The 26018-nt window shown below is 38.2% G+C and overlaps 1 protein-coding gene across 1 annotated transcript in view; it reads left to right on the top strand.

The window, feature by feature from the left end:
• RAPGEF4 (Rap guanine nucleotide exchange factor 4) overlaps window positions 1–18987 on the top strand; it is a 50932-nt gene extending 31945 nt beyond the window's left edge. The window contains exons 16-24 of the mRNA XM_015819322.1: window positions 2158–2255; window positions 6258–6383; window positions 7167–7345; window positions 10302–10392; window positions 12797–12847; window positions 13404–13491; window positions 13774–13838; window positions 17520–17574; window positions 17782–18987. Coding sequence (XP_015674808.1) covers window positions 2158–2255; window positions 6258–6383; window positions 7167–7345; window positions 10302–10392; window positions 12797–12847; window positions 13404–13491; window positions 13774–13838; window positions 17520–17574; window positions 17782–17909 — 881 coding nt within the window. The 3' untranslated portion in view covers window positions 17910–18987. The remainder of the gene's footprint in view (window positions 1–2157; window positions 2256–6257; window positions 6384–7166; window positions 7346–10301; window positions 10393–12796; window positions 12848–13403; window positions 13492–13773; window positions 13839–17519; window positions 17575–17781) is intronic.
• The last annotated feature ends 7031 nt before the right edge of the window (window positions 18988–26018 follow it).

Genomic DNA, 26018 nt, shown 5'->3' with positions numbered 1-26018 from the left:
GAGCTCTTCTCCAGATTCGAAGGGATACAGATCACCCTTGTATCTGTGGTTTTCTTATCCCTGATTTGTGAATTTAAATTTGCAAAATACACACCAGATCTTGTTATCTATGATAAAAGATTTTATATCAGTTCAGCTTGGGAAGAGATTTTGTGTGTCTGTCTGTGCGTGTGTGTGTGCATGTATTCTACACATGTGCAACATATTAACAGAATTTGATGCATTTTTTTCTTTTTGCTTTATGCCTTCAAATCAGTGTTGACTCTTGACAACTGCCTGAGCTAGGCCCTGTAGTTTTCTTGGTAAGATTTTCAGAAGTAGTTTGCTTCTGCCTTCTAGGGTTGATAGAGAGGGACTGTCCCAAAATCACTAAGTGGCTTCATGATGAAGGTAGTACTAGAACTCCCGTCACTTGGTTTTTAATCTGCTGCCTTAGCCACTGCACCAAACTGGCTCTTTGGTGCAAGCATAAAGTATGCTGTTTCAGGGACTTGTTATTCACATTTTTTGGGGGGGCTAGAATAGATCTCCTATATATAATAAGCACCAGTGGTACGTCTATCAAATAACATGAGCATTATCAGACAGAAAACAGGGGTGCTCATTTGACAGATAAATAAGTAGTGAAAAGTATTGCCAATTCCATTATGTGACCTGGAAAACCTATCTTAATTAAAACTATTGTCAGGGACACTTTCGTTTGGAAATAAATTGACTCCAGAGGCATGGCTTTTTTGTCATTTCAATGACAAACGTTGAGGACAGGTAGCCCTCAACCTATGATCACAATTGAGCCCAAAATTTAAGTTTTTAAATGAAACATTCGTAAGTGGGTTTTGCCTGATTTTACGAGCTTTCTTGTCACAGCTAAATGAATCACTGCAGTTGATAAGCTCATAACCCGGTTGTTAAATGTATCTGGCTTCCCCATTGACTTTGCCTGTCAGAAGGTCACAAAAGCGGGTCACATGACCTTGGGACACAGCATCGGTCATAAATACGAACCAGTTGCTAAGCATCTGAATTTTGATCATATGATCATGGGGATGCTGCAAAGATTGTAACTATGAAAAATGGTTATAAATCACTTCAGTGCTGTTGTAACTTTGAATGATCACTAAATGAACAGTTGTAAGTCAAGGACTCCCTGTACTTGCTCAAGGTAACAGGACAGAGGGCATCAAAAATCTCAAATGGCAGCCACAACCACGCAGTTGAAGGCCTGGCATTTTCATGTTCCTTGTGACATATACAGAAAAGGGGAAGGACTTCAACTGCATGGTTAGGGCTACCATCTTGAATTTTTTTGAGCATCTCTGCTCAAAATCGCTGACATACTTACATTGTGACTTGAGAACTTTACCACTTTCTAGGATAACCTAATCACCTTCTTTTATACATAGTGGTGATTACGTCATTTAGCCAATGTTAAACACCAGGTTTCCTGCATTATAAATTGTAAAGTTTTAGATGTTATTTTTATCTTGGGGGATAAAATGTGAAATGTTCAGGGATGGCTTTGATGGTGCTTCAGATGTTTTATGGAAGCATATGGGGGCTTGCCCATAACTTAATTAAAAATAAAATAAAAATAAATACTTGAAATGCAGGATGTCTGAGGATTAGAGTTCTTCCAGAATAATGTTAGAGTTCACTAAGCAATTCTGGGTTGTCTTTGAAGAAGATCTAGACCAGGGGTAGTCAACCTTGGCTCTTTTATGACTTGTGGACTTCAACTCCCAGAATTCCTGAGCCAGCACAGGAATTCTGGGAGTTGAAGTCCACGAGTCATAAAAGAGCCAAGGTTGACTACCCCTGATCAAGACTGTGATGAGAAGATGGAGCCAAAACTGGAATGGCTTATCTACTTTTCCCAAGCAAAGACTTTTGATTAATTTGATACCATGAATATAAACAACAGACTTATAAAAAAAAACCAGAATGAGAACCAGCTCTGCATCCGAGATTGTTAATGTACCAAACTTGCTAAGAGTATAATTGTTTGTCATGTCGGTCAGTCCATATTCAGTCTGTTCATGATATTAGACTGCACACTTGTTTACACAAAGAGTTGATTTCAGTGGAGAGAAATCCATTCTGTAATGTTCTAATAACATACCTGCTAGTTTAATTTTCTTCTGCTTTTCATTTTTACAGAGAAGGTGGTTCTCAAACCTCAGGATGTTTCAGTGTTTACAACACTCAGTGTTAATGGACGCCTCTTTGCTTGTCCTCGTGACCAGTTTGACTCACTGGTATGTATCTGTGCCAGACAATTATTTCAGGTTACCTATACACTAAATAAGATCTCTTATTCTGCAAATTCTGCTATAGCTTTGCAATAAAATATCATTTGAGACTTTGAAGAAACGATCTGCACAAAAGAAGAGCAGATTTAAAACTATTAAGTAGATTATAAATATTTACTGATTCATACTAGCTATCCAAACCTATTTTCTACGAATACATGGGAACAGAATGCGGCTAATTAATGTCTTACACTAAAGACTGACTTGATTTGATAAGGGCAGAAAATATGACAGATATATAATTTTACATTTATTATACAGAAATTATTTTGGTCATGTAATAATTGTAAAAATGTATATGTGTTATGACTTGAGCAGTACCATATAGGCTAGAGTCTAATAAACTGTAGGAATACAATAAATATTTTGAAACAGGACCACAGGACTTATTACCAAAGTTGGCCACATTTGAGAAAATGTTTACAAGAACTTCCCAGTAAAGTAATTCTACCATCTTCCACTGGGTTCCATTTTTGTAGATGTAGATTTTTAAAATATATTTTGTGGTTCTTAAAGTTCATTAAAAACCCTTCTCATTGCCAATCTATGTCAGCAGAAATGTTATGGCTCCAAATTTCAATACTGGTTCTTCTTTTACTTTTAATGAATCACCTTACAAGCTGATGTCCTTCATAAGTAACTGTAGAATAGAAGTCTCCCCACCGCTTAAAAGGCAATGAGTTTTTCTAATTCCAAATACTTTAAAGTAAAAGCAAAAATGTAAATATTTGCACATTGCAAATACCTCAACTCCCTGTGATATAAAAGATGCTGATATTTCTAAGGAGAGTTTTGAGGTGTGTGTGTTATCTTCCATCAGCATTTAAGGATTTTGGGGTGAGCAGAAGGCAACCTGAGTACTGTGGTGTTTTTTTTAAAAAAAAAATAATAGAGAAATCTTCTGAGCAGATATGACTGTAGTTCAAGGATAACCAAGCATGAGTGTATTCATAGAGGTTTTTCAGTCTAGAAGGAATAATTGGTATTAATAACTAGAGTTTTTATTTCCTATGATTAAGTCTGCCTACTTTTAGACATAGTCTAAATTGGACTTTTTTGGACCTTAATTGGACCATTTGCTCTGAGCAGTCATGCTGGAAGCAGGCACTACTAAGATAGTAAAGGTAATCCTTGCTTAGTGACCATAACTGCAACTGGCAAATCAGTTGTTAAACAAAGAGCTGTGCTTATTATCCTATTTCAGCTCTCCTTTGTTTTACAGACCTATAAAATGCAAGGATTGTTCATAAAGTTACTTTTTCATCCACCATCATAACTGCGAACAATTGCTAAATAAGATGGTCACTAAACAAGGACTACCTGTATGAGAAGGCAGCTTTCAGCCCTATTGCCTCATCTCTGCCTGTAAGCAAGGAAAACCACAGAGGAAATGTAGCCTGGTCTGTGTTCAACTACATTCTTCCAAATATATTCTAAGATTGTTTCTACTGAGCAGCACCGTAGTAACAGCCTATTTTTCAATACTAGTTTAAGGTAACAGGAAGAAGGGGGGGGGGGAACCAAATGTGGATGGATTGCACTGCCCTCTGGTGGAATAAAAAGAAACTATAAATGTAAACTGTCTAGGAATTAAGTGAAACTATTAAAACAAAAGTGAAAATGATAAGAGTACAGTACCATTTTTATACTCAGTTTCAAAAGGAAAGTTATTCTGGAAGAAATATAATCCCAGAAAAGTAAAACTTCTTGTAAGCCTCCATATTTTAAAACTACTGTAACTAAAGTGTCAGGAATAAATGACTCTTTAAGACTTGTTTAATCTTATATTCATGGTAATCACAGTAACATGGAAAAACTCCAAAATACCAACTGTTCCATCTTCCTTCCTTTCCCCTCAGAAATCCATTATAAGTATAGTGACTGTATGTCTTTATTATAAAAGAAGGCCCTTTATTTCAAAAAGCTGTCCTTGTTTTATATTTTTATTTATTTTTATTTATGAAGCTTGTTCAGATTTGCCCCTTTTTCAGGTTGTTCTTTATTTTTCCAAGAAATATGGTGACTGTACTTATAAGTAAAGAACCGTCATGTGACTGTGCAATTCACAAGCCAAAAAGAATCAGAAATTCTGCTTCTCGTCAGCTGTTGCTATTGTAAGCAATAGCAATATTAAGCAACAGGAAAAAAGGAAATCGAGCATCTATACAACATATTCCAACAAAATGGATACCCACGCAACTTTATCAAAAAGTCCCTGACCACTCAACCCAATGCAGCACAACCAACATAAACCCTAAAAAGAATTACACTGCCATACATCAAGAATATTTCAGAAATCACCAACCAACTACTACAGCCACATGGAATCAGCATAACACACAAGCCAACTAAAGCTCTTCAAGTAAACCCAAAGACCCAGCAACCCCAGAAGAAAAAACAGGAGTCATCTACAATTTACAATATAATGACTGCAACAACCACTATGTAGGTCAAACAGGCAGAAGAGTGGCAGAATGCACCCATGAACACCAACAGTCAGAAGACATGATGAAAATTCTTTATTTTCACAGTATGTAGACAGACTTAACCATAGTTTCAATTAGGAAAATGTGACAATCCTAGACCAAGCCAAGTCCAAAAACACCAGGGAATTTCTAGAAGCCTGGCACTCTGACAAATTCGCTATCAATAGACGCATAGACATTAACAACATCTATAGACTATGCAAGAGAGACAATCAACCAGCCAAAAAGGGAATAAAAAGACCCAAGCACCTCTCCACCAGCACTCAGCATCCAGATCAGTATAGATTAACTCCAAGATTAACATCAGACCAACAATCAAGTAAACAAGACCCCAATTAAGAAATTGCCAAAGAAGCCAACAGTAAACAGCCCAAGAATCTCTCAGACCTCCCCCACCAACACTGACAGGGCAAGCCACTAGAATACAAACTGACAGCAAACTGCACTCCTTATAGCACTGATCATGTTACTTTGTTTGGGTAATGAAACGTCTGCAAGAAAACAAGCAAGCTCAGAGAGCACCAAGGACGCCTCAATAGGAATAGTTACGGTAATATGTGTGCAGTCTTTTATAGACCAAAAAAGCTTGTAGACCACAATGGCAAACATTTTATGTTCATTTCCTCTTTTCTAACATTTATCAAGAAACTGTTTTTTCTTTCCTTTTTCCACTGGGTAAGATCATTTTGGAAATATTTTCAAGGGCAAGATGTTGATCCTTATATTTGGCTTAATTACAAAGGAGCTGAGAATCCATGGGATGTGCCTCCTTTTTTCATTCTATATAATCATCTTTCTCCAGCAGTCCTTGGCTTCCTGTGTTTCTGTTGAACCCCAAGGGAATCTTTTCAAATTAAGAATCAGAAGCAGCTAGAAAGATAGCGGCGCAATAGAGAAATAAAAAAGGGAGAAGGAGAAGAAAAAAAAGAACACCTCCTGCTTCAAGACATCCACAAAAGAAAATGTTTCAACAAGTGCTGAGAATGACATAGAAAAATAGAAGCCATATTTGCAGAGGAGGAAGATCTGGGAGGAAATTAAAGACAAATTTTAGCATGTTTTTGATTTGTCATACATTGGGCTCCGTAATCCTTGCAATAGCAGCGAGCAATATTTTTCCTATATTAAAGGGAGAATTGAGGCTGAAATGGCATTCCTCAATCAGTCTAATGGTTTAAAAGCTGAGCGGAAGGTATTGATTTATGTTTATTCCCATAAGCATTGGCAATGCTTTCTGTAATGCTTTCATTAGGTGATTGTTTTAAATATAGTTTTAACAAATAGAAAGAGGTTTCTTTCTTACTAATGTCTGAAAATGTTGTGCATTTTCTCTGAAGAAAGTCTTGCATTTCAGTTCTTCTGTGTTTTGACCACATGCTAAACTGGGAATCTCAAAAGAGCATGAATTCCAATGAGCATCAAAGTTCTCTAGTTCTTAGGATTATATTCTTACTTCTCCTAGGTACCACTACAGGAACAAGAAGGCCCATCGACAGGGACGATGGGAACTTTTGAACTCATGAGCTCTAAAGATCTAGCATACCAAATGACTATTTTTGAATGGGAACTTTTCAACTGTGTTCATGAGGTAAAAAGAATGAATGTCTCTAAGCTTTTAAACTTTCTACATCAAAATGTGATAGGATAGATAGAATAAAGATCTGTACATTTTCTGCCAATTATTAAACTGCGGGGGGAGGGGACAAATCTTCGGAAAAAACCACAAGTGAAAAATATGCAAATCATTTATCATTCAATTTAATTGACTTTGTGCCCTGTTAATCATAAAAATCATGTATAGGGAAGAAGCAGATCTTATACTATGCTGCATGTTTATGGAATTATACTTTATTTGAACGATAATCACACATTACCTTATATTATAGAGGAGGAACAAGTGCTGCTCATTAAGTTATAAAATATCTGTCTTCATTGAGAATGTGAGGTGAGGGAATAAAGACTGAAAACTACAAGCAAACCTGTATTTTAGAGCAGAAGCTTCACTTTGCATAGGATGAAATAACTATAGTTTGTTTTAACCTCCATATCAATGGTTAATGTAAACCAAAATGCCATCCACACCTTAATTTGCCAATGGTTTTGAAGTATGTCTTCAAATCGTGGTTTGAATACAGTTCTGGGCTTTTGTTAATCAAGATTTGTCCAATTCACTCATAATGGTAAACCCTATTTGCTTCAAATCAAGAAGGAAGGAACCAAAACCTTCCAGAGGGAAGACAAACCAAAAGATATTCAATTCAGCCATTTTCAGCCAAAACACAGCATTTTGAAAGGTAATGATTGATTTTTGTTTAAAGAGTTTTTATTATTTTTTAATGACTTCATTTTCCCCTTGCCTTCTGTTTTCTAGCTGGAACTGGTTTACCATACGTTTGGGCGGCACCATTTTAAAAAGACAACTGCCAATCTCGAATTATTTTTACGAAGATTTAATGAAATCCAGTTCTGGGTCGTGACAGAGATTTGCCTTTGCTCCCAGCTCAGCAAGCGTGTTCAACTCTTGAAGAAATTTATTAAAATAGCAGCCCAGTGAGTAGACTCCAACTCTAATAGATTGCAGTGGGTCTGGTAACTCTCTCCCACTGATGACAGTAGAGCCTTCGCCATAGAAAGGGCATCAGAGCGCTATAAATTTGGCAAGCATGGATTATTTTTCTTTTGTACAAAGCTATTAAGCTAAATCTACGGGATTGAAAATGTCTTCCTGTGTTTAAGTTAACCTGTGAACTGGTTTGAAGTTAGGATGGATTTTCCCAGAACACTAATTATTACACAGATGTTTTACACAATTCAGGGCCTCAATTTTACGTACCTAAGTGTTCTAGAACAGTGTGCTTAACCTTGTACCTTCTAGATGAATTGGGCTACAGATCTCATTGGATTGATGACTCGGAGAACACCTCTGGAGGTATTGGGATGAGGAAGGTTGAACTGGTACGGTGTTTCTCAACCTTTGCAACTTTAAGATGTGTGGATTTCAACTCCCAGAATTTATCAGGCGTGGAAATGGAAGTCTGGGAGTTGAGGTGCTCACACATCTTAAAAGTTGCAAAGGTTGAGAAACATTGCACTAGTCATTAGCTTGGCCTTAATTATTTTAATAACTGGAATGTATGGAATGTATATAGTGGCACACGTCCTTTTAAATTTAGATTAATAGTGGTTTAAGTAAATCACAAAAGGCAAGTTTCTAAATTCTCATTTGGACATTAGTTTCACTGGCTCATGTATTGCTAATGATAGCAACTACGGCAGGCTGGCTCTCAATTCTGTTCAGATCTATACATAATGAATACATATCCAACACACCAGAGGATGTTCTTAGTCCTTCTCAGCATGGGGAGTTAGCACAATAGAAACAAAATATATAATCTTTTTTTTACTGTATACATCTTCATCTTTTTTTTGTTCTATATTATATCCAGTAGAGGGCAGTAGTGTATACAGAAAAGAAGAAAAACGAATTCCTTTTCTTAATAATTAGCTGCAAAAAAGGAGAAAATGTTATACAACTGAACCATTTGCACAACTTCCATCTGCTGATGTATCAGTGTATTTTTAATAAGAAAATATAATAGAAAATACATTATTATCGAGACAATCAGCTGGCTAGTCTACCAGTACTGGTGTCTTGGAATTCAACTTTCTGTTTGCTTTCATGTTTTTAATATTTTTGCCTTGGTAAATTGAGTAGGTCAAATACTCTTCTGCCCCCAGAAGTTCCTCCACTCACAAATGCATGCCTAGAGTTCTGGGTCAGCTCCTAGGTTCTTTTGCAGGGTGGAATGAAGAGAAACCCAAGGTCAAAGTTGATTGGCCGCCATTTTAGCCCCTCTCCTACCTAAATGTGGGGAGAAATAGCCGTAGGCTCCTTCCCAGCTTCTTCACCTCCATTTCAGCTTCTCCATTACTAGATTGTACCACTCAGGCAAGCTGATTTGGCCCAATCTAGGTGTCTAGACGCCAACCCCTGGTCAGACTGCGCCTTCGTAAATTGCACAGCTGCAAGATTGTCTTATTTCATAAAGCACGGTAATATATTCAAGGCCCACCACATCATTTGCTCGTTAGGTTGACAAAGTACACTGGCAAACCCCTTCTTTTTTGCCTGCATTGTTCATATTAAAATCGTAAAGGTTATTTTTATGATGTGTTTAGTGTAGTAAATGTAATACCTTAAGCTTAGAGAAGCAGTAGTGTCCTATGAGCAATAAGGAGCAAGTAAAATACAGGCGTGTGCACTTCCGGGAGGTTAAGAAGAGCCCTGCAGGATTAGACTCGAAGCCAGTGGAATCTAGCATCTCATGTGCTAACAAGATGCCCCAGGGAAGTGTCATTCTGACCTATTGTGCTAAATGCAGTCCAACAGTGCTAAGGCGGCTTCAGGGAAGATGAGAGAGAGCAGGAAATCCACTGTGGAAACCTATTTGCTCTCTGCCAAGGTGCTTAAGCTTTGAGAGAGAAGAGCTTGGGGTGTGGGTTTTTTTCTTGGGAGTCATGTGGCACAAACTGGAAGAGGTTGGAGGGAGACGATATAATGGGTCTGCGTGTGGTTGAAGGTCCTGGAAGGAGGGCAGCGTCCGAGGGGTGATTAATTTTTTTTCAGTCCATTATTGGGCTTCTCTGGATTTTTGAGGATGAAAATAGTAGCAGGACGCACCCCTCTGGAGGCAGACTATTTTTATTTCCATCCATAAACATTGTCCAAACTTGTCCAGATTTGGCAGCAAATGTTCAAATGTTTGGGGAGGGTGGAGATTGGTTTAAGCCAGAAAAGACGAATGTTTCACTCCCAAATCTTCCTGCGTCCATTTCCACCTTTATTCAATGCAACAATACAAAAATTGTGCTGCTAAGCAATGTGTACAACAGATTGCCCATCCCTGTTTTGATGAAGGCTAGGGGAAACGGGCCCCACACCTAAAAAGTAAGGTTCCTATTAGGCCATTGTCTAAATATCCTTAATTGAAGACATATTTTTTCCAAATGAGAATCTGTGTGATTATAGTTCTAGACTGAGTTTTGATAATATAACAGAACGATCATTACTGACTGAAAGAGAATGATTAAATCATTAGAATACAAATTTTAAAAAATGTGTTTGCATTGCTAGCACATATTAAACCTTTCTTAGTTCAGGATTTCTGGTTATTTAATTTAAGGAACTTGCTTAATTTAAATTTAAAGGCCGAATTTAAATAGTTTTTTTTTCCTGGCAATTCCAAATGGCCTTTGCTTCTGTGTAAATATGCTTGGAATTGTAACCTCATTTAATAAACTTGCATCCGCAGCTATTTATTGTTGCGATAACAAAAAAGATTTATATTCTCAGACTGAGTTCAAGTATGTTTATGTATGTATGTTATTAAGTTCAATGTAGAAGAACACAATTCAGAATCCAACCCGTTTACAGAAGGCTTCTTATTATCTTTTTCCATGTCAGATTTTTTTTCTTTTCTCAAATTGTGGCCTTCCTTTCTTCCAGCTGTAAGGAATATAAAAACTTGAATTCTTTCTTTGCTTTGATTATGGGACTAAGCAACGTTGCAGTGAGTCGCCTTACAATGACCTGGGAGGTGAGTGCAGTTCTTCCAGGACTTCATTTTGATTTCTTCATCTGACTTGTGTGTTGCTGTTTCTTTAGAATCGCAAAGGAGACTAGGTTGACAGGACCCAGTAGGTGCTTATATACTTATGGTGTTAAAGAGAAGATGCAGGAGGTTTGAGTCTACTTGTGGATCTTCGGGTATTTTCAGTGGATCATTCAAGATATCTAATTTTCAGTTGCAAGCAGCAACAAAATGATTCTTTTCTTCTCTTCCCACATATCCAAATGAATGCCATTTGTCATCGTTGATTTTTTTTTTCTACTGATCCCTTTTGTGTAAGGACCCTAACTATAAGTCCTGACGTTTCAGTAGGGAAAAATCAAAATCATTCCTGCCTATTCAGATCTCAAATCCACTGACTTTTTACATGTTGCGCATTGGACTTTTTCTCCCACATAACTGGCAACCTTTGCTAGGCCCCTCAGGATCAAAAACAAATTTCCGTGAGGCCAGGCAGAGGACTGCCCCTTATAAAAATAAATCTAAATTCCCTTTTTTAGGTGGGGTTGTTCCTGTTCTCTGCATGTCTCTTCAGAAGTTAGTTCCACTCCTCTCGGTGAGCTTAATTAAGCATAGGCATTTATTTATAGCAGGGCTAACTTGCATGCTCCTGCTAACCTTGCAGTTCGAAAGCATGTAAATGCAAGTAGATAAATAGGTACCACTTCGGTGGGAAGGTAACAGTATTCTGTGTTTCACCATATGCTTTGCCCTGTGGTGTGATCTCATGCTGGCCACATGAATGTGGAAATGTCTTCGGACAGTGCTGGCTCAAAGGCTTAAAGCAGCAGTTCTCAACCTATGGGTCGCGACCCCATTTGGGGTCGATCGACCATTTCACGGGGGTCGCCAAGAAAGGCTGTCTGCCATTTTTCCCCCTTTTCCGGCGGGTGCCTTACCTCCCTTGAGCTGGGCCAGCTGGTGGTCGGCCTGCTCCGTCTCTGCCACTTGCCAGCTACGCCTCGGCCGGCGCAGGGGGCGGAACCACGCATGTGCAGCACTCCCGGGCAGGGAAAGTCCTCGACTTATGACCGGTTGGGTAGTCCTCGACTTACGACCGGTTTTCCTCGACTTACGACCGGTTGGGGGTTGCGGCATTAAAAAGGTTGAGAACCACTGGCTTAAAGAAACAGAGATGAGCACCGCCCCCTAAAGTCAGCTATGACCGGCGGAGTAAAACCTGCAGGCATTCCTTTACCTACCTTTCATTAACTTCCATGCTTCCGCATGAGAGTTTACTTGTTCATCCCTCCCCGAGAATTACATCGGACAAGCATTAAACTGTCAGTGCCATTTAGTGGTTGGTAACCTTTCTGATTTTCCTATGACTTCTTCCAACCTGTTTTCTTAATCACAAATAATCAACCAACAAGAGAAGTAGCTGGAAAGCTGTTCAGGACTGCTCTGTCAGTGTGGGGCGTGAGTGTGGGTGTGTTATATGGTTATTGTTGTTTTTTTAATGCCTTTGAGTCAGTCTTGACTCCTGGTGACTGTCAGGACATGTCCCTGCAGTTTTCTTGGTTAGCATTCTCCTGCTTCAGAAATGTTTTGCCCTTTCCTTTTTCTTAGGGCTAAAAGAGAGTGCCTGGCCCAAAGTCACCCCTCTGATTTAAGGCAGGATTATTTTTCACACTCTCCTGATTTCTAGCCTGGTACTTTCAACCACTATTCCAAGTTGATCCTCTACATTACTGTAGAACTCATTATTGGAAAGTGACACCAGTTATGTAGTAACATCAATCTGAGTATTATGTGATAGACTTGCACTATGCAGTATGTCCGGGAATCATGCGCTTGGTAAACAGTAGGCCTGTAAACGTTACAAAGAGCTGTGAGTGATGTTGCTAGATTATTGTATGTGGGGATGTGGTTAAAAACGGGACCAACAAGAACATGGAAAGAGGCTCTTTCCTCAGATGACTGATGGGAAATCCAGATTGGAATTTAGTTCCCTTTGCGGCTGCTTAACTTCTGTGAACTAAGGAGCAAAGCGCTCTCTATTTCCCAGGGTATTTTGGGGTCTGCAACTAAATCTGCTCCAAGCTTCATAGTTCTCTATTTATAATCTGGTTGCTAGGAAACTTGCTGTATTTTTCACTGCTGCTTTGTTGCAAGTGAGCGGTGGAAGAACAAGATTTTCTGCCCTCTCAGACGTGTTAGAGAACTAGGAACAAGACACTCTGCCCCTTCATGTGAAGATGAGCACAGTCACTCTCCTCGCCTACATAAGGGCCTGGTGGAGGGCGTGCGGTCTCTTTAGCTATAGGCAATATGAACCAGCAACTGAACTGTCTTTGTGCTTTCAGTAAATTAAGCAATCTAAATTTGATACAGGATTCCATACGGGTGTTTCTTTGTTTTTACTTGGCAGAAACTTCCAAGCAAGTTCAAGAAGATCTATGCAGAGTTTGAAAGCTTAATGGTAAATAGCAATCGTGATTTAATTCTATGCATGGCACATCCTGGATACATTTTATTTCCGAACTCAGTTCTAAATCCCTCTGCTTTCTACATTTTATGTGTCCTTGTGTGACTTTAAAGAATTTATGATCCCCTTACAGTGCTGATAAAACAAGCATATATGACTAATAAATTACACTCTTAGGGAGCCTGTTCTGAGAAAATGTCTGTCCTACTTACAGTCGATCTGGGAAATCTAAAAAACTTTATCTTCCTTAGATATTCCAACTTTAAATTTGTTCATGCACCAATTTTACAGAATCCTAGTTTTATAGCTTATAGAGATGAATCAGCAAATGCACAAAGAAGGGGAAAAACAGAATTAAGCATGTTACATTATAAAACCACAGGGTCACTTTTGCTACAGATAGATGGTTAGCCTTTTTAAAAAAATGTACTTCAGACACTAATCCTCCTTTCAAAATAAAAGTGGCTGTAATTTACATATATTTGAATTTGACAATACCTCTTTCTTTTCTTTTCTTTTCTTTTTCTTTTTCTTTTCTTTTCTTTTTTAGGATCCTTCAAGAAACCATAGGGCCTACAGACTCACAGTTGCTAAACTGGAACCGCCTATTATTCCCTTTATGCCTTTACTCATCAAAGGTAACGAGCTAAAGTGGAAAAAGATAAATTTAATAATGAGATGTTTTTAATTAGACATGTGATCTTGTCTCTGTAGTTTCCCTACCTCATAAAGATGGAAAAATATCTTTAAAATATATTTAAATATTAACTTATCTAGCAAATAGGGCTTTTCAAAATATATTAAACATTACGGTTGTTTTTTACAAGAAAATACTTCAAGTAGATGTATTGGGGTCAAAAACTGATATATATTCCCTAAATAAAATTTCTACTGCTTATATGGATTGTTTTATATTGCAGACATGACATTCACATATGAAGGCAACAAGACCTTTATTGACAATCTGGTGAACTTTGAAAAAATGGTAGGTAATGCGTATTCCCAAAGCAGTTGTTTTGATGAGTGACATCCTTATCATGGAAAAATAATAGGTTTGATTTTGGAATGTGGGTTTCTATCGCTGTGCAAAAAAGAGTCTTAGCAGGCAGGCATTGGAGCAGGAAGCTATCAGATGATAAATTAATTCAAAGTTGCAAAAGATCCCATTAACAAGAAAACTTTCTCATTATCAATCAACCAGTAATTTTAGTTCAATGAATCCAGAATAATGTCTTTTTGACATTTCATTTCCTCTTGCAGGTTAGCTTCGTTCATTGAATGAATGAAGCCATGGCAATTTCCCTTACATGATTATGCATCACTCTTAATTTTCCTCTGTCACCAATTTGGGTCCAAGGTTTGACCAGAGTGTTGTAGGTTTCACCTTTTTTCAAAAGCAGCAGGTTTTCAAGGCTGTACCACTTCATAATGCTGATGACTAAAAAATTTTCCTATTACTATTTTTTTTTAAATTCAAGACATAAAACACATCCTCGATCTCACTGAATGCTGATAACAGAATTTTTGAAACTAGCCTATATGGCAAATTCTGTGGATAGAAAGTATTGCATAAAATAATTTTCACCTTCGCCATTATAGTCTGGGAAGATTCAGGCATAGATTTACTGCATTGCTGTTGGTGGTTATGGTTAGAATTTTATGCAATGTCTTGTAGTATTTCTTATGTCAAAACCTGATGCCCTCTATATTGTAGTGTTTCTTGTATCAAAGCCCTGTGTGCATTGCGTTGCATCTGTCGTGTGCTTGTATATTGGGAGACTCTACCCCACTTACATCATAAAGTTGTTTTCCATTTATCAAATGATTAAATACTGTGAGCTTTCTTTGACTTAAGACCATTTTCTGTCAAGGGCAGACACTGCAGGAGGAACTATACAGTTTCAAGGCAGAAAAGAGGAGTTCTCTGTGTTGTGATTCTTAACAGATATGCAAAAGCACACCAACAAATCTTTCTGACCCAGTGGGAAAATAAATGCAGTTAAAATTTGTGCCACTGCCATGGACTGGGAAATCCAGATATCCCTATGCAGCACCAGAGATGAAAGGAGAGGTGACCTGTCTAGAAATGGCTGGAACAGTGGTGGACATCTTGAGGGACAGAAAAGGGGCACAAATGTTCCCCAAATTGCTCCCCAGCTGACACGGTTTGTCTCTGTTCAGGGCTTCCCCAAAAACTGTGCCATACTCCGTGCAGAAAAAAGCCACAAGCCATCCCAGGGCGCTTTTACCGCAGAAATTCCTCCATCTGGCAATTCAGAACGGTGCTATCAACTTCTGTTTCTTCTATTTACTGGGACCCTTCACCTGTGAGATGTGAAATGAGGATTAGCAAATGGGTGCATATTAGTTTTCAGGCTTTATGGATCTGAACAAAAGGAATTCACAGACTGATCCTTATAGAGGGGAAAAGAAGAGGAAAGCATGCTTTCATTTTTGGAACATAAAGATTATGCAAAAAGTGTGACTTAAACAGTAGTTTTTGTATGTGTATGAATATTTATAACAATATTGAAGCCTGGTGCAGGAACGGATTAGCAGATAATGTGGTTGGCCTCTTGCCATGATTTTAGGCTGTAGAGGACTTGGATTGGATCTACAGTTGTGGGGCTACTACATGTAGGAGATGATTGGAGGAGGAGCAAAGCCAGAGTCTCCATGGCTTTATCTATCTGTTCTGTTTTGGAGGAATCCAGATCTTCATTTTACTTTGTTTTCCCTCATACAACTTCCAAAACACAGTGCATAAAAAGTAAATTAATTTTAGGTGGGTATACAATGTTGTACAGTTGAAGAACTTGGCTGCTCTTTCAGAAATGCCTCCATGATTATTATCTTGTCCCTTATATGCATGACATATAATAAGACCCACTATCATTTCTGTATAAATCAATATCAAGAACTACCCCTGCATCATCAAATTACTGTTTCAGAAACAGCCTTATAATTAAAATAGAGCTGAGAGGCTCCCTTATACTTGTTATGGTGTGCAACGGATATGTGAATTTGGCTTTCTTAACATTTGCTTGAGTTGCTTTACTGATAGGAAGGAATTATCAAAATTCTTCCTTGATATTAAAGATAACTCAACTGAGGGGGAAGACGAATGAAATGACAATAAACTTAAATTCCATTGATTTAAATGGATTTATCACAAGGAAGACTAAATCTAGATCTAACTCAATTGCCTCCTAGTAGATGCTATAAGAAGGTTGTTCTTATGTGTACTTGAATTCAGCATCATTTTCAGAACTGCCTCAGGTTAACATGGGAATAAGAAATCTGTTCAGTATTGAAAACCACGTAAAGAAAGCATTTTACTGAAGATATTCAAGGAAGATAGGATCCCATTTTGCTTTGATAGCATGGAATATACTGCATATTTGGCTAGCAAATACTAAGGATGGCAGAGGCTATTAGCAAGAAATTATGAGTATCGTATGGCTTGTGGGGTGCTCTTAAATTAGTCCCTTCCTGAGTCTCATTACAAGTAGGTCAACCTGATCAGCTCATGGAATATAAGGGAACACTATATTGTCCTTCCTCTTAGCCATCAGATGTTTTGGCCAGAGCAAAAACCTTTGTTTTCATACCTATGAATTCCCAGAAACATTGGTCTGTCTATCATTATAGCAGTGATGGCGAACCTTTTAGAGACTGAGTGCCCAAACTGCAACCCAAAACCACTTATGCATCGTCGGGTGCCGGGTGGGTGTGGCCCATTGAGTGGGTATGGCCCATTGGGTGGGCGTGGCTGCGGTGGTAACAGCAGACTGGGTGGGACTAAAAAGTTCAATCAATCCCAACTTTGCAAGATTTTTTGAAATTGACTGATTGATTGAACCTTTTTTTTTTTTACACACGGCGGCGGAGGCCTAAAGTGAAAAGGTTTTATAAAACCCAGCTGAAGGCCAAGGACTGGGGCGACAGCGCGCGTGCCCACAGGGGGGCTCTGAGTGCCGCCTCTGGCACCCGTGCCATAGGTTCGCCACCACTGCATTATAGGATCAATGCTGGGTAAAATGGACTTGCTCTGGTCCATCCAAAGGATTTTTAAAATATTCCTAGAAATAGACTTTCATCAGCATTCAGATCATGCTAATTTGAATTTAGAATGAAGAGAACAAGGAAGAAAAGGATATTACATACAGTATCTATTCATTCAAGAATGCAGGGTTCCACATGATTAATGGATTCCCACATTAAGAACTAAACCATTTAGAGAAAGCTTAGATTAATGATATCTGTCCTGAATAATGTCTTCCTTATCAAGCAAAGTTCCCAGACTTTTGGAGCTGGTAATGGGTACATGGACTTTTGAAAAGATGTACTGTAGTACGTGCTTTTAAAAATAGTTACCTTGGTAAATTGGACTAATTTCAAAATTGTTATATCAGAAGACAAAATATGAAATGGCTTTGTGCATGCTTATTGTCCCCCCCAAATTTCTTATCCCTTATCCCTAGTTTAATCTTTGGGATTTTTCTTCTGGGTAGGTATCAAGTGAAGCAAAGAGTATGATGGACAACAGGGGAAATGTCCACAGACATATTGGTGTCAAAGAGCTCCAGTTTAGGAATCCAGGATGTATAGAATTGGTGCTTAAATTTTCTTTCTTTGGTGATTTTTTTCCCCCCTCTATTTTCAGCGCATGATTTCAAATACTATTAAGACAGTGAGATTTTGTCGGAGCCTGCCTTTCAGTAAGTATTGCAATATTTGTGTTGTCATAATGACAATTTTTTATCTGTTTCATCAGTGTATAATGTCATAGATTGGAAATAAGGAATGGAAAGAAGAAGTAGAATCAAATGCCACTGAAATCAGCTTTTTGAGGACTCCTTATAATAAATTGCTTAAGTTTGACTTTGACTAAGCATACCAATAGCTCTTCATTCCTGTTTCATCAGATCCTGATGCATCTCAAGCAAATAAGAACCATCAGGATCTCCGGGGTTATGTCCGTCAGTTAAATGTGATTGATAACCAGAGGACTTTATCACAGATGTCACACCGTCTTGAGCCACGGCGTACTTAAGTGTTGGGGATTATACCTCCCTCTTTCTCCAATACAAGGTCATTCCTAAGAACAATCCCTCTTTTTGGTACTGCACTGCCACTGCAGAGAGAAGCAACAATGAATTCTAAGATCTTTGGCCATTAATGCACAATGCTCCTACCACCCAGGAAACAATGGAGATGTTTGGTTGTTGAAGAGAACATGATGGGTAGCTGAGAGGTTGCCAAGATTGTACACCCTACATTCATGTAAAAAAAAGTTTTGTACATAATAGAAGTCTTTATTTAAAAATGGAGAAAATTCCAGAAGCTGGTGAGATGAATATTTAAGAAAAAAGTATGGATGGATTCCTTTGCTAATAGAAGAAATTAAATGTTCACTACAAAATTAAATGCCCAATGGATTTGCCTGTTTCAGTAGCAAAAATTATCAGTAGCAGAAAAAAAAAATAGTAACATCCTACCATGTTTTTCATATTCAGAGAATAGTTAAAAGCCTTTTTTTCCCTGCAAGAGAAGTATATTTTTTAAAAGTCAACTCTAACCACACTTGCCTTACAGCAGTAGAGCATTATGACCACCTCTGAAGCCCTAAGACAGGCCGAGTCCTTAATACATTGGTATCTATCGTGTAGATTTCACTATGTTGTTGTCATTGTTGTTGTTTTAGTTCTTTTTAATTGCCAATCAGGATTTTACCCATTGTCAGAACAAAGTAATGAGGTTTTGGAAAACAGAATTAAAGGCAGGTGGGAAGATACCAACTCAAACAGAGCACAATCTGCACAATTGTTCAAGCTATTTTCCTGGATATAGGAAATCTTTAAAATCAGCTGTACAGCTGGCTGTTTTAAGTGGTATTTCTAGACTAAACTTTACAAAATATCTTCTAATTTTCAGGAATCATTTTGCACTTTTCAACAGGCAGTATATGCAAGTGTTAATTTATTTCTTTATGTGTTAGGCATTGTTCCATAAAAATGTTTTATCTATTTTATTTAGCATGTAATTGAAGTACAGGTTTCTGTTTATACCTGGTCTGTATTTCATGCTAAAAGGAGATGGTTTATGATTTATGTAAATAAAATGCACTAATTAAATATAATTGCCAAATAAAATATGTTGCTTCTTTATTTAAGGGGCCATGGGCCACTTTTATCTTAATCCTTTTTGATTTGTTGTCATGGACTTTGCTATTAGTAGTAAGTACTTTCACTGACCACAAAATTCAGGTCTGAGCTGTTACTGTAGAAAATAACTGGATTTGATTTAGTTTATATCTTAGGCTGCCCAATTTACTTAGAATACAAATCTAAAGGGAGATTCAACGATCTCACTTGCGGTACAAATGATGAGCTCAAATTATTCTATTTCGACACATTATGCAATGTGGACAACAGCTCTCTGGAGGAGACTCTGATTCTGTGAATGATAGAAGGAAAGAGAAGAATGGTACCAAGATGGATGGAGTCAGTTACAGTGACAATGAATGCACCTTTGGATCTGTTGAAGACAGATCAAAATGGAGAAAATCTATATCGGGTCCACAACCCCCAGTACCGGGTCATGGCATGCCAGCAACCGGTCCACACAAACAAGCAAAGCACCATCCGTGGGATGCAGGTAGCACACAAAACCATGCCCCCTCCGGTCTGCGGAAAAACCCCTCTCCATGGAACTGGTCCCTGGTGCCCAAAAGGTTGGGGACCTCTGATCTATATGGTTGCTAGGATTTGACACTGATTTGATGGCACATAATCTGTCAAAAAATTGAGTAGAAAACTAGAAAGGAATGTTATTTTGTTTAAAAAAAAATTGAACAAAATCAGGTGATATAGGCAAGAATAGTAGGCTGTTCCTGAAAGATTGAACAAAGTTTGATTTCAGATAAACCGGTGCATGATTTTTTTAAAGCTAGATTTCTTTTATTGATAGTGTTTTTAAAGGAAAAGGGCAGGCAATTTCTCTTTTTTTTTTCCAAACACAATTAAGATCACATTTGCAGACAACTCCCTCAGGCTGGAATAAAATGTGTAAGTTTATGTAGCTGTTGGGGTTTCACCATGCAAGTAGTGTTTTTAGGAAATAGTTGAGAAGGCAGCTGATGCACAATTTCCACCTATGGCAAGTTAAAATTGTAGCTGAATAGAACCGGGTCATCTGTTGCTGCCCTTCGCAAGAATAAATGCTCAGTTTGCATTTTATTTTGAGAAAAAAAATGTGGGTTAAGAAAAATGTCACTTCACATTTCCCGGCAATCTCCGAGAATGCCTGTGTTCCCTCCTTAATGGTATTAATTGCCTTTGCATGAATAATCTAGGCGCACAGCTGGTGTACAGGAATTTATACATTATCAAACTAATACTGCTTTTGAAGCAGAGTATTTTCCTCCATGCTACTTAAGCTACCCCCCATTGTCTCAAGGGAGGTAGATGTTGATGATAAAATAAACAGCTTAAATTAACACTTATGACAATTGATATCCTCATTAGGTTTCATGTCAACATTCGCTATTGAAGATGGGGACAATTTTCATCTCTTAAAGCAGATTTTAAGTGTGCTTCTTGGCTTTAAAAAAAAATAAGAGTGACATCAAGATCTTATTCCACATTAAAAGAAATTCTGCTTAACAATAGAAGGTGGAGCAAATGAAACAATATGCAAACAAGTGGAAATAAGGCAGTAAGGAATGATAAATCTACATGAGAAATATAAGGATGCAATTAAAGACAGGATTTGTGGGTCGGTCCAGACAAAATTGTCCTGTTTAAACAATATCTTCCCATGACTACTTTCTGTATTTTCTAAATACACCTCTGACCAAAACAAATCAGTTGAAACAAGAAAAGTAGAATGACAGCAGTGACTTCCAGTCCATGGTGGTGGTAGAGAAAGATTAATAGGGTTGCCAGGTGTCCACTATTTGAGTGGACAGTCCACTTTTTTCACATTATGTTCACTATTTTTTTTCACAAAATAGTGAACATAATGTGAAAAAAGTGGACTGTCCACTCAAATAGTGGACACCTGGCAACCCTATTAATCTTTTCACAAAATAGTGGACATTTTTTTTATTCAAAAGCTTTATGATGAAATGGTACGTAATCTAAAGCTGTACAGTCTACTTTTTTTACTACTTAACCCCCCCCCCGCTTGTCCGCTATTTTTTTGGAAGCAGACCTGGCAACGCTAAAGATTAAGTCCATGATTACTCAGTAATTGGATGCTAAAGAGGCTTCTTTCTTCCTTTTTACTTTATACAGTATCCATATGAAGCTCTGGGGAGAGATCATAGGTGAGGAATCATTAATTTATATTTTTATCCTTTTAAATATTCCCACCCTCGGCAGAACAGGTAATATAGCAAAGGTATTGACTTAGGGCAGGGGTCTTCAAACTTGGCCCTTTTATGACTTGTGGACTTCAACTCCCAGGATTCAGAAATTCTGGGAGTTGAAGTCCACAAGTCATAAAAGGGCCAAGTTTGAAAACCCGACTTAAGGCCTAGAGCAGTTACAGTCTAGATAGGGAAGAATTGGTTTAGGCTGAATCCTAGATAGATAGATTGGGTGAGACATCATCTGACTTCAGAGATACACTATTTTTTTATTCTGTTGGGATTGTGCTTCCCTTGAAAAAGTTGGCTTGCGATGTGGAGATTCTCCTGAAGACACAACTACATCTGGTACATCAACTACAATGCTTCCAGGGCCAGGGAGCATTGAGCATAGTTACTCAGGTTCTTGTAATCTCAAAGTAGAGCTACTGAAATTCACTGTATGTGAGGCTGCTTTGAAGTTAAAACTGATGAGGCAAGAAACAGTCTGGATAGTGTTGAGATCTCCAGTTTTTTCCTCATAACTCTCGCTTCAATTTGCAAGTGCAATTCAAGGTCCTGGCTATCAACTTAGAGCCTACATAGCTCAAGGCCTTGTTATCTCCAAGACTCTCTACTCAAAAGTGAATCTACCTATGTGTAAGATTTGGAAGAGAAGCTTTACCATTTTCCTGTCAATGAACATGCCAGGTGGGGCCGGGGAGGGGTGTGCTCTGAGATTTCAAAACCTACAAGACTTTAGCCTCGGGGCTGTTGGGATAAAATTATCCATTGTCAGTTCTTTGGCAATCTTATCTAACTAAATGCCAATTTTTCTGATGGTTTTAGTGGATTTGACCTTTGGACTTTGTTTCTGTTGACTCAGTGCAAACTTCATCCTCAATAGGAACTTAATATAAAATCTGCACCAGTTATCAGTTCAGGCAGCTCATCAAGGAACAGAGTTTGAATGTCCATTAGGTTGAAGGCAGTGACTGACGTTGGCATATCAAGTGTCACCCTCCAGAAGTGGGCAGGACTGGAAGCTGAAGTTTGTTTCCTTTAACAAAAATGAGTTGTAGCAGGTTCTACGCCACACTTTTTGCTCCTTGCAATAGGAAATGGTATTGAATGTTGCTATGGCATTTAGGAGAGCCAAAAGTTACCCTAACCCAGTGTTTCTCAACCTTGACAATTTTAAGGCATGTGGACTTCAACTCCCAGAATTCCACAGCCAGCATTGCTGGCTGTGGAATTCTGGGAGTTGAAGTCCACATGCCTTAAAATTGTCAAGGTTGAGAAACACTGCCCTAACCTATCGTCGTATTTCTGAAAGAACTCAAAATCAATCAAGGTGGGTTCAAACTATCGAAAAATGCCTGGATAGCGTTACAGGGCCACAATATTTAAGTAGAATAAAGAATTACGAAAGGGCAGGACCATAGAGAAGTATTACTTTCTTCCTGAACCAGCCAATGGGATATTCCTACTATACGTACTCCCAGAATTCAGCCTTGGCATGATAATCCAAGCACATCCAATAACCAGAACTTATCTAACAGTACAGAATTACAGTGGCGCTTAAAGGTTTGTGAATCCCTTTGAAATTTTCAAGTTAAAAATTCAATTCCAATCCAACTGCAACGTCAAAGAAAACACACGTTTGGAGATTCCATTACTTCTTCAGTTAAAGTTTAGAATGCAGCTCTCTCCATCACAGACCAAACAAGCTTTTCCAGATGGTAATGAGAACCACAGCTCATTTGCCAAAAGAAAATTCTGAAAAGTTGCTTTAATGTGCTAAGTCCTAGAACCAGTTCCTACCAGGTGCTTTCCCATATAGATCAGCAGAATAGAGGAACCTATTTAAATGTTTCATGGAATCTGCATATTCAGTAAAGAGAGTCTAGTAAGAGTTTAGGAACACCATAAAGCATTTTTTTTAAAACTGATGCCACAAAATAGTAGCACAGTAGTAACTGATGAAGAGAGAAAACTGCCAATTGATGTACAAGAAGAACTCATTCTCTTCCTTATCAATCTACACATAGTTTCAAAAAATAGTAATTGCTGTAACATTTGTCTTGGTCATATCTGTTGTCTTGCTGTTTTCTCAAAGAAAGTTCCAACATCAAGACGAATGGCCCATCTTTGATTGTTCTAAGGTTATAAGATTTTTAGTTGAGACCTGGAGATGACTTTTTTAAAGAATCCTGGGGGAAAAAAACACCTTGCAGTATAACAGGATTTTCTCTGCTACTAGCTTCTTGCAATAAAAATAGATAAAAAGACAAAACAAAATAATTCCCTTGGCTGGAAGGGGAAAGGCCAGAGCAATTCTGTACAAGTCAAATAACTTTTAATATAATTTTTAATGCCATTTAAAAATCTAGCCAAACAAGTTAAGCGAAATCAAAGCATTTAACCTGCAGGGGTACCTAGAGCAGATAATGAGTTTTGCTATGAAAAAAAGAAAAGAAAAAAGAAATATTTTAACAAAAAGTAACTGGAGAAAATTATAAGCCTAAATTGTTAACGTAGCTTCTTAGTAAGGTCAACTGCATAATATACGGTACCTTAACCTCTTCCAGCAATTTTTAAACACCATGCAGCTTAAATAGCCTTCCTCTGAATTCAGACTTATTTCTTCTGGGAGACTGGAATGCAAATCAAGAGGTAATCGTGGAAGGAAATTAAAAGATGTGCTTTTTTCTCATTTCATTTTTCCCCCAACTGATAATAAGAAAAGCAGCATAGAGTGTGGTATAGTAAAGTGAACCTCTGGCTCTCTGAATAGCTTTTCTTCTACTGTTAATCTGAAATGCATTACACCCTGCCTTTTCAAATAACCACCATGGTCTGTACTGTGATCGGCATTAAGGTTCAGCAGGCACCAGCAGCAGAGGTCCCCAAAGGTCATCATATTAGCTATCAAAAGAAATAATAGCCAGATTTTAAAAGTGTTATTTATATAAAAAAAAAATTCAGAAACTTTGTCAGCACCCAGATTCAACTTTGAAGGTAAACATTCCAGGTAGAGATTTCAAATTCTGGAGCTGAGATGAAATGAAAAGATGTAGAGAACGCCATCTATGGAAATCCCGCATTAGTGTATGCCTGTGTATATCTTACATTTCTATGTAAGAATAACCTTCCCGTGCATTCACACCTAAATAGGATCCCTACACCATGGGCATTCTTCTAATCCTGATCTCCTGAGTATTTTAGCATTCTCCTTTTTTTCCTTCAGCAATATTATCCTGGAGGAAGGGAATTTAGCCTCATTCTTCTCTCTCTCTCTGCCTCTTTCTCCCAGATAACGAGATGCCTCCGAAGACAGTTCTGCATTCAGAACACAAAATAGTATAAGGGCATGTATCTAGGGATTCACTCAGGAATGGGAGTAAGGAGGGCTCCTAGACTCATACCTGGCTTACTGGATTCTAAAGCACACAAGTAACGCATGTTCCCATCTAAAGAACTCTTTCCTAGCTAAATTTTTGTTGTTAATTGCGAAGTCGTGTCCGACCCATCGCGACCCCATGGACAACGTTCCTCCAGGTCTTCCTGTCCTCTACCATCTTCTGGAGTCCATTTAAGTTCACGCCTACTGCTTCAGTGACTCCATCCTAAATCTCCAGCTGAGACCCAGTTTGGTGCAATGGTTAAAAGCATCAGGCTAGAACCCAGGAGACTGTGAGTTCTAGTCCTGCCTTAGGCACGAAGCCAACCAGGTGACCCCTTCTGAAATCTTGCCAAGAAAACTGCTGGCCCAGGCAGTTACTAGGAGTCAATGCTGACTCAAATACACACACACAAAAAGTCTAATTATGAGGTATTAATTACGCCAGCACAGGATCTAAAACCTCCAAGGCTGCCATCCTTTTAAAGATGTTCTTCAGCAAATAAAATAACATTACTGATAATCTGGCCAGCTAGGCCTTTCACTGGGAATGGCCCCTAGTATAAAAACTAGGGGAAGAAAATTATGGGGATATTCCTAAAACCAGCCTTCCCGTTCCCAAACCCTTCTTGTACTAATCCAGATCCTTCAGTATTGTTCTAAGGTGCCTTGAGCATTCATAATGCTCTGGAAATCAGGACGGAACCCTCAAAGCATTGCCAGCCCCTTTGCTCAATAGCCAAGTATAAAAAAATTATCGGGAAGTTATTGACTGCAGTGTCCTACCCACCAGCTTTGCACACAAGCACGCACAAGCTACTGATACTTCCAAGCTCGTCCACTGGTATGCCAGGATCACTGTTTTTGGACATTGGCTAATAGAATTGACCTGTTGCAAAAGCAACTACTCAACTAGTTGCTTTTGCTAGTTTTTGCAGTAGGCAGGAAACCCTTTATTGAGGAAAGCTAGGTCAGGAAACATACATAAGAATTATTAGCTTTTTTTAAAAAAAAATCCATATAGAATAAATTGAAGATTAAGCAATGTTGAAAGCCACTTTACCTCACTGAAAAACTGCTCTGAAATTTAAACAGGGATTATTGCACCACATAATTTAACATAAAAATTATCATGAGTGCTTTACATATAAGATTAGGAATGTGTTCGGGAACACTGATTGTAGGATTAAGTGTCATCTGAGTAAAGTGGTCACAAACTTTGATGTTGTAGTTAGTACAAATAAATAATAAATAACATAGTTTAACTTCAATATGACCTAAAGGTGGTATGGCAGTAGAAACCAAATACAGCACCTTAAAATATTTATGCTCAAGTCTGCAGATAGGTGTGAATATTGATGATATAGTTCTTACCTCTTGTTGTCTTCACACTGAAAGCTTAAAAATCT

This window comes from Protobothrops mucrosquamatus, unplaced genomic scaffold (assembly GCF_001527695.2).
Source record: "Protobothrops mucrosquamatus isolate PMUCROS unplaced genomic scaffold, P.Mucros_1.0 scaffold_148, whole genome shotgun sequence".
In the NCBI taxonomy this organism is placed as follows: Eukaryota; Metazoa; Chordata; class Lepidosauria; order Squamata; family Viperidae; genus Protobothrops; species Protobothrops mucrosquamatus.
The sequence above is the reverse complement of the archived record's forward strand: the minus strand, read 5'-3'. Positions and strand labels throughout refer to the sequence as shown.